Source organism: Myotis davidii, unplaced genomic scaffold, assembly GCF_000327345.1.
Source record: "Myotis davidii unplaced genomic scaffold, ASM32734v1 scaffold1031, whole genome shotgun sequence".
NCBI classification, from domain to species: domain Eukaryota; kingdom Metazoa; phylum Chordata; class Mammalia; order Chiroptera; family Vespertilionidae; genus Myotis; species Myotis davidii.
Window position 1 is genome coordinate 890496 of NW_006283442.1, and position 9267 is coordinate 899762.

Here is a 9267-nt window from a genome sequence, read left to right on the forward strand (position 1 = left end):
CTAAGTTCTCCTTAAACTGACTTCGAGTCGGCTCCTAACACGTAAAAGAAAGCAAACTTGATTCCTTTGGACTCTGAATACAAGCATCAGTGACTTCTGTAAATGGCACTGTATCTAAAACATTTTTTGAAACTACAGTGTAAGCTATTTAAGATCCGATATGACTCTGACCTGAAAATTCATTTCTTATGAAAAAAATTGTTACCAAATTTCTCTACAATATTAATAACCACAATAATGGAAGAATCAGAGTCCTGCCCAGGCGAGAAAGACTCTGTACCGAGGTCTGGCCACCTCCTAAAGTCGCAACTCACTAAGGACCAACCACCTGGGACTCGGTCCCCTTCCTTTACCCTCTGTTCACTCTCATATCCTCACGTTTACCCAGGTAGTAAGTGCATCTGGAAACTATAATTTTCTGACCTGAGGCATTTCTTCTCTGTGTAGTGACTTTTCCTTAGGTAGCAGGTAAGTGTCCCCCACAAAGGTGCGGTGCTCACTGAGAGGGCATTCCAGCACCCAGCGGCCAGATCAGAACATGACCCAGTGACCCCTTCCTGCTCTTCCCTCCCTGCTCTGCAAGCCAAAAAACCAGGTTCTCCCTGTGGTTCTGAGGAAACCACACCCTTCCCAGATGTATGTCCCACTTCTCTAATCTTGTTGCACCAGGGTTTGGTAAAGGGATTATCCAGGGACAGTAGGTAGAAGTAATCTGAGATGTGTGAAGGGATCATAAACAGCAGACATCTCCCTCCCTGGAAACCTAGAATACAGATGTGAGTACAGATGTTCATGGACATTACTCCACGATTCTGCTCTGTTTCTCACCTGCCTTCTTTATTATCCAAACCATCTTCATTTCTCCCCATCAGAGCCACACATCCAGCTGCATATTTTCTCTGCATTGTGAGGATGAAATTAGGGGCGTGCTTTAAACACACCACCATAGAATTACGAGATGTGACTTGTTTTGCTTGGGTTCATCTAGCATAGTGATTCTTGGTCATGCTTACACAGTAGAATCATGTGGGGAAATCTGAATTTCATAGCCACCTCCCTCCCACCCTTCTCTCCGCAACCCCCACCCCTTTCCAGTCGCTACTGGCGCCGGTGGAATCGGTTCTGCAGAAGGAAGTGTCGTGCCGCAGTCAAGTCCAATGTCTTCTACTGGCTTGTGATTTTCCTGGTGTTCCTCAACACGCTCACCATTGCCTCGGAGCATTACAACCAGCCGCACTGGCTCACAGAAGTCCAAGGTGAGAGGCAGCCCCTGGTGCCATCCTGGTTTACTCTGGCATAAGCATGTCAAACTCAAAGGCTAACACGGGCCAAATAAACAAGGCATGCGGCCCTCGGGCTGTGAGTTTGACATGCTTGAGTCCCAGGGAGTGAGCTGTCACACGCAGAAGGTGGACGGGAAAGCATCCATGGTTGCGGCTCTTGGCAGGTGCCATGCTGGGGACACCAAGGGCCTGGCAGCTCAAAAGCCCCACAATAAAATGCACACCTCATCATAAACAAGCTGGCTCACCTGGCAGGGTCCATGCCATCTGCCTGCCCCAATAGTCATTCTTGGGCCCAGGTGACATGGACACATGCTGTACCTAGTTTGCTCTCTCAGACCCTTGGCTGCCGACTTCCCAAAATGGGTTTTCAATCCTTTAGCTTTCCTGTTGCCTCCAGGTATACGTGGTGATAAGTCCAGGTGGGCTGCAGACGTGAGGATGAGGTGAGCGAAAAAGCAGAGGGGGAGGGCAGCAGTGGCCTGAACACGGGCAGCCTCCTCGGCGGGTAGTTAGTGCCCGGGCCCTTCCTCGAGGCAACCCCTTGGAGAGGCCCACACTGGCCAGTGCCTCAGCACTGCCCCAAGCATCAGGCAGACACAGGCAGACACAGGGGTGCACTCCACTCTCAAATGACCTAGCTTCACCTCTTGGCTTATTGGTTTGGGTGAAGTACTCATCTCTCTGAGCCTCACTTCTTCTATCTGGAAAATGGGCAGTAATACTTGGAAAATTCCAAAGATAATTGTGGTTCGGTGGTTAGAGCATTACCCCATGCAGTGAAGGATCACAGGTCTGATTTCTGGTCAGGGGCAGGTATCTGGGTTGCAGGTTGGATCCCCAGCCCCAGGTGTAGCATGTGTGGGAGGCAACCAATCAATGTGTCTCTCTCACAATGATGTTTCTCTTTCTCCCCCCACACTGCCCCCTCCTTCCCTTCCACTCTCTATAAAAACCAATGGAAAAATATCCTCAGGTATAGATTAACATAAATAAATAAATAAATAAATAAAATTGCACACTGTTCTGAGTAGTATGGTGAAGCCTCACACTGTTTGAGTGTGATGTACAGGAAAAACAGTGAATATAGGGTTCAGTACTATCTCTGGTTTCAGGCATCCAATGGGAGTCTTAGACTACATCTCCTATGGATAAGGGAGATTGCTGTACTTGATAAATGGATACCTCTGCCCATTGATTTGGCCCTACTTGTTCTGCTTTGGTAGCTGTGGATGGGAGAGGTGTCCTGGCTGGGAAGTGAGAATTAGTTTTTTTCAGTGCTGATTATTACTGTGTTTTCTTTCTCCTCCTCCCCTTGTTCCCTCCTCTCACACCTGTTTGGATCCCATCCCAACCCTGAACCTACCAGACACGGCCAACAAGGCGCTCCTGGCCCTGTTCACTGCGGAGATGCTGCTGAAGATGTATAGCCTGGGCCTGCAGGCCTACTTCGTGTCCCTCTTCAACCGCTTCGACTGCTTCATTGTGTGCGGGGGCATCCTGGAGACCATCCTGGTGGAGACCAAGGTCATGTCCCCCTTGGGCATCTCTGTGCTGAGATGTGTTCGGCTCCTGAGGATATTTAAAATCACCAGGTATTGCCCTCCTCACGGGACTCGGGGAGATGTTGGCCCGGAGGGCAGGGAGGCAGAAAGGCCTGGGCGGGAGAGCAGCTGCTGTTCCCGGAGGGGTCCAGCGGCTCCATCAGGGAGGGAGCTTTGATTCACTTACATGGCATATCACTTAGAAGTCCCTTTGACTGCTAGTACCAGAGACTCAGCTCAGTGCTGTAAACAAATTAGGGATTTTCTCAGCCACATAAAGGAAGCCCTGGTGGCTTCAAGATGGCAGCAGGACCCCGTCTCCTGGTAGCTTTGCCAGCCTTAGGCCTGCCTTCCACCCCAAGGTCACAAGGCGGCTCTTGGAGATTGAGCCTTCCTGTTGGAATTTGAGGCAAGCAGGAGCGGAACAATGGGGACACCCACCCCACTGAGCCAGCTGTCTCGGGAAATCTCCCCACACCTCTGTTCTCATGACCCCCCAGCTGTGAGAGACAGAAACTCGGCCTACAGGTGCAGGCTTGGCTCTGAGGTCCCTTAACTGAAGGAGGGCCGTGGATATTGTGCCACAGAGGGCTTTCATCCCTCCTTCCCCATGCTCGCCCCTCTGTCCGTCTGTCCATCTGCCAGGCTCAGCAATGGTTCCCATGCAGAGGACAGGCCGGGCAGGGGTCGGGAGTGGGAAAGATATTCTAGGACAATCATTTTCAACTGCATTTTGACCCGTTTGGAATGATGAAATCAGTTTATTGGATCACAACCATCATTTTAAACAGCTTTCTTGAAATGTAATTAACATACGAATAAATTCACCCCTTTATACAATTCATTTTTATATGTATTCAGAGCGTTGCAGCCATCAGCACTGTCTGGTTTTAGACCATTCTCATCACCCCTAGAAGAAACCCCAGACCCATTCCTCATTCCCCACCCCCCTCCCAGTAGCAACACTAACTGACTGTCTATCCCTTAGACCTGCCCACTGTGAGCAGTGACCTAGGTGGACGCAGGCCGTGCATGGTGTTTAGCTTCTTTCACTTGGCATGATGGTCTCCAGGTTCCCCCACTGGGTAGGATGGATAACACTCCATTCCTTTCTTGGCTGAATAACGCCCCATCGTATGGATATGTACCCCATTTGTGTATTCATTCCTCACTTGGTGGACATTTGGTTTATATCTGCCTTTTGGCTACTATGAATAATGCAGCTATGAATCACTGATGTTCTAGTTTTTGGTATGGATGTGTTTCCATTTCTCTTGGATATGTGCTTAGCAGTGGACTATTCAGGTCATTTAGAAACTGTGTTTAAGGTTTTGAGGAAACACCAAACTGTTTTCCAGAAACTAGGCCATTTTACATTCCCATCAGTGGCGTATAAATTTTCCAATTTCTCCACAATCTTGCTTTTCATGAAAGAGCAAAATAGAGCAAGGAAGCATCAGAAGGCCTCACATGAACGCATGCATTTTTCATCAAAATCTTTGAGATATACATCTGAGTTGTGGTATAATATATATTTCTCACTGTGGGTTGTGGTCAGCCCATGTCAGAAGCATCTGGAAGGAAGCAAGCCCCTCTCCTGAAGAAACTGCTTTGGGGTCTGACAGCAGGAGCGCGGAGGCCATCATCGGGACTGTGTTAGACTCGCAGTGATGGCGAACCTTTTGAGCTCAGCGTGTCAGCATTTTGAAAAACCCTAACTTAACTCTGGTACCGTGTCACATAAAGAAATGTTTTGATATTTGCAACCACAGTAAAACAAAGACATATTTTTGATATTTATTTTATATATTTAAATGCCATTTAACAAAAATCAACCAAAAAAATGAGTTCGCGTGTCACCTCTGACACGCGTGTCATAGGTTCGCCATCACTGTGTTAGAGGAAGGGGGTGGGTGGGTATCTCCCATTCAGGGCCCTGGAGTTAGGCAGATCCTGCTCAGAGTGTTCGGAACGTGACTGAGTGAGTCAGCGGGGCCCGTAAAACATCCCTAGGTTCTCAGCAAGCACCTCGCACTCCTTGCTCCTACGGTGTTGTCGGGGGCCAAATGGGAAAAGGGTTTAAAGTGTTCACTTCAGGCAGAAGAGTGCCAGGCCGAGGAGACACACCCGGAGCATTTATTATTAATCTAATTGTAATTGTTACTATCAGAGAACACGGCCTACACATACACACTGTCTTACTTTTCTTTCTCTACCATGTAATACTGTGACAAGCCCTGCTGGGGGACCTGGGAAGAGGAAGGGAAGGTTTAGTACCAGACAATAGACTCAAAGTCTATGCAGAATTGAAATCCACAACTTTGACACTCCTGAGCAACAAACCCCTCCCCACCCCAAAAAGAGCTCTTTATGATATGAATGTCCTGAATATCTTGGCATTTCAGAAAATTCTTGGTTTAGAATAAAAGTAGCAGAAATATAGTATCATTGTTAAAGTGCATCAAGGCTGGCTCTGTGCCAGACAGTGTGATTGAGTTCAAGTGCATTTGCTCCACTAATCCTCACAAATACCTGTAAGAGAGGGTGAGGATACACCACTATGATCATTATTCCCATTTTGCAGATGAGAAAACTGTGGCTTAGAGTTAAGTCACTTTCCCAAGGCCACACAAACTGCTCAGGGGCAAAGCTGGGCCTGTGCACCGGAGGGTCATGGGTTCAATGCCCAGTCAAGGGCAGGTACCTGAGTTGCAGGTTCTTTCCCTGCCCCCCGTCAGAACCCGTGCGGGAGGCAACCAATTGAAGTGTCTCTCTCACATCAATGTTTCTCTTCTCTCCCTCTTTCTCTTTCTCTTTCCCCCCTTCCTCCCTCCCTTCCACTTTTTCTAAAAATCAATGGGAAAAATATCCTCAAGTGAAGATTAACAAAACCGAAAAAAAAGGCACCTCTGTGTGCCTGGCTTCTGGTTCTGTGCAGCTCATGACCATAAACTCAGAGTTGACGGCTAAACTGTCTTGTTGTCTGTGTCCCTGAGACAGAACTTAAGGGACTTAGCATACTGATACTTGTCAGATAATTGCAGATTTTATTTTCTCCTCCTGGGGTCTGGTGATAGCTATTTTTAATTTGCAGTTTCTAGAACCTCTTAAATAATTCTCAACGTCCATGTGTTTGGGGGTTTTGTTTTTGTTTTTTGTTTTAATTCCTATATAAAAGAATTTTGCTTTTAGATATCGTCATAGCATCTTGAAGAGATTTAAAATTCATTCTATTTTTAATCAATGATTTATCTATTTATAATCTGGAACTATTGCCAAGAAATTATTTTTTAACTCTGTCTTTATTGGAGAGCCTCCCATAGTCCCTCCATGAGAAAGATTAGTGTTATTTTCAGATGTCTATAAACCCTGTAAACAGAATAATTTCATTATCTAATTGGAAGCTTTGGCAGAAGCCATCATCTTCCTGTTTTCCAGTCTCCAAACTCTCTGGGGGCTTTTGGAAAACAACAAAAAGACTAACTATGCAGGGGAATCCCATGCTCCCTCTAAACCTCGTCCCCAGTACACTCCGGAGACCAAGAAAATGACTACGGCATGGCTTGCGGTGGGCACTGGGCCTTGAGGTGGGTCATCTGTGCATGGTCCTGCCACCAAACAAGATTCTGTTAAAATCTCTCGGAGAATACTTTGTGATGTCTCACTACTGGTTTCACAGTGTGTTCTGAACCAGTGATTGCGATTCTCATACTTAGTTGAACTTTTGGAGGTCTCATTAAGGACCCGCCTCTAGAGATTTTGACCAGCCAGTGGACAGTTTGGTGCTGGTGGTCCAGTGACCTCGCTTTGAGAAACACTGGCCTAATTTTCTGCTGCTATCCTTTGTCCACTTTTTGCCTAAAAGGTGAACCATTGTATGTAATTGGAAACCTTGATTTCTTTCCCCCCTCCCCTTACCCAAGAATATGCTTTTTATTGATTTTAGAGAGAAAGGGATATATAGAGAGAAACATTGATGTGAGAGAAAAACATCAATTGGTTGCCTCCATCCGTTTAAGGGTACATGTATCTCTATCCCTCTCCTGCTCTGAGTCTGTCCCCGGCTTGTGTCCTGTGGAATTCTCCCTTCTCTCCAATGACAGAAAGTGGCCTGCACCTTGTTTGAACTGGAACTTTCATCTAGTGACCCTTTTCTTCAAATAGCTCAGGGCTGGGACCTTTTCATCGAGGTACAGAGCAGAGCATCGCACTTGCTCTAAAGGAAAGACCTTCACAGTAACAGTACCAATAGCTTTGGGTGCTTTGCAAACACTCTACCCTACCTCCCCTCTGTCTCAGACAGGGCCGTAACTAAATTTATCCTGAGCAGTAAAAAAAAAAAAGAAAAGAAAGAGAAAGAAAGAAAGAAAGAAAGAAAGAAAGAAAGAAAGAAAGAAAGAAAGAAAGAAAGAAAGAAAGAAAGAGAGGAAGGAAAGAAGGAAGGAAGGAAGGTGCTCTGCAGGGAGGGCGCTGAGTTCTCCTGGGCTCCTACCGGGGTCCAGGACATTCACACTTGGTTCTGCAGCTGCTTGCTTTTCTCTAAAGCTCTTTCTTTTTTGGGGGGTGAGTGTGTGTTTCATAGTTTTAATGAATTAGGATAAAAGCCTCGGTTGATGGCGAGTATGCCATTAACCTCTCTAGTTCACCACCAGCTAATGTTCCTCCGAGACCCGTGCATCGCCAGAACTCAGGCCATGGCTGTAATGGCCGTCAAGAGCCAGACTGACGCTAACGAGAGTGCCTGAGGAGCTGGAAGGGCTGCCCACCACTTTGCCTAAATGGTATTTTATGCCACCCTACCCAGAGGCTGCCCGGCCCCTCCATAGCTCATCGGTATTAATGATGAGGAGACCCCCACACTATACCTGCTATCATCTCAGGCACATCTGGCCCCAACTCCACCTCTCCTCTGAGCCCTGGGTGTCCTTTGCAACAGCGCCTCATTAGCAATCTCTTCGTCTTAGTCTTAGTGTCCCCCACGTGCACATTAGGGACAGACAGGCTTCTGTCCAACACGCTGGGTACCCTCATGATGTTTGAAGGACAAAAGTGCAGGCGGCAGCCTAGTGCGGGCGGCCCCCACCCTGCCTGGGTTGAATGGGAAGCAACAGGGGTTTGAAGGCGAACAGCACAAACTACCGTGATCTCCACTTGTCTCAACTGCATCTTACCTGTGTGACCGGCTCAAAGCGCGGCGTCTGTTCAGACAGGTGTTTTTCGTGAGGAGGGCGGTGGCGTCAGTGAACCTGGCTGCAGTTTGGCTCTTAAACAAAGGCTGCCTCGTGCCCTCAAGCCCTTGGCCTTTGGTTTGCATGGAGTTCTTCCCAAAGGGAATCCCATGTTCTCAGAGCTCTGGAGATCCTGTGCCAAGGGTCTCAACACCATAGCCACCCAATTTTCTATAGGGCAAATGGGCACATAATAGCTCTTTTCTTTCTTTGTTTGTTTTTATATTGAGGTATCATGACATACGACATTATATTACTTCCAGGTGGGCCACAGAATGATCTGATGTTGTCTATATAGTAGTCCCCTTATCCACGGTTTCTTTGTTTGAGTTGCCTGAGGTCAAACACAGTCTGAAAATATTAAATGGAAAATTCCAGAAGTAAGCAGTTCATAGGTTTTAAATTGCACACTGTTCTGAGGACAGTGATGAAATCTCATGCAATCCCGCTCTGTCCCACCTGGGACGTGAATCATCCCTTAATCCAGCACTGTACACACTCCATGCCACTGATCAGTCACCGTCTTAGTTATCAGATCAGCTGGTCACAGTATCGCAGTGCTTGTGTTCAAGCAACCCTGATTTTACTTAATAATGACCCCAGGCACAAGAGTAGTGATGCTGGCAATTCAGAAATGCCCCAGAGAAGATGTAAAGGGTACTTTTGCATAGAAAAAGCAGCATATACAGGGCTCAGTGCCATCTCTGGTTTCAGGCATCCACCGGGGTCTTGGAATGTATCCTCCCGTGAATGGGGGACTGCTATATTGTGAAATGATCACTGCAGTAAGTCTAGTTGACATCTGTCACCACACATAATTACCAAAAATGTCTTTTGTGATAAGAGGATATTTAAGATTTAACTCTCTTGGCAACTTTCAAATGAGCAATCCAGTATTATTAATTACTAGAGGCCCGATGCACAAAAATTTGTGCACTCGGGGTGGGGGTGGCAGGGGGCCCCTCAGCCCGGCCTGTGCCCTCTCACAGTCTGGGACCCTTTGGGGGATTCCCACCTGCTGGCTTAGGCCCTCTCCGTGGGGGATTGGGCCTAAACTAGCAGTCAGACATCCCTCTGGCAGCCTGGGAGCCCTCAGGGGATGTCCACGTGCCAGCGGGGAGCAGACCTAAGCTGCAGTCAGACATCCTTAGTGCTGCTAAGGAGGCAGGAGAGGCTCCCACCACCACCACTGTACTGGCAGCCATCCGCCCG

General features: G+C 47.5%; 1 protein-coding gene across 1 annotated transcript in view; it reads left to right on the forward strand.

Annotated features, from left to right (window-relative positions):
* The window catches only part of CACNA1C (calcium voltage-gated channel subunit alpha1 C), a 236876-nt gene that overhangs the window by 110816 nt on the left and 116793 nt on the right, over positions 1-9267 (forward strand). The window contains exons 10-11 of the mRNA XM_015564299.1: positions 1096-1256; positions 2653-2878. Of these exons, the coding sequence (XP_015419785.1) occupies positions 1096-1256; positions 2653-2878 (387 nt within the window). The remainder of the gene's footprint in view (positions 1-1095; positions 1257-2652; positions 2879-9267) is intronic.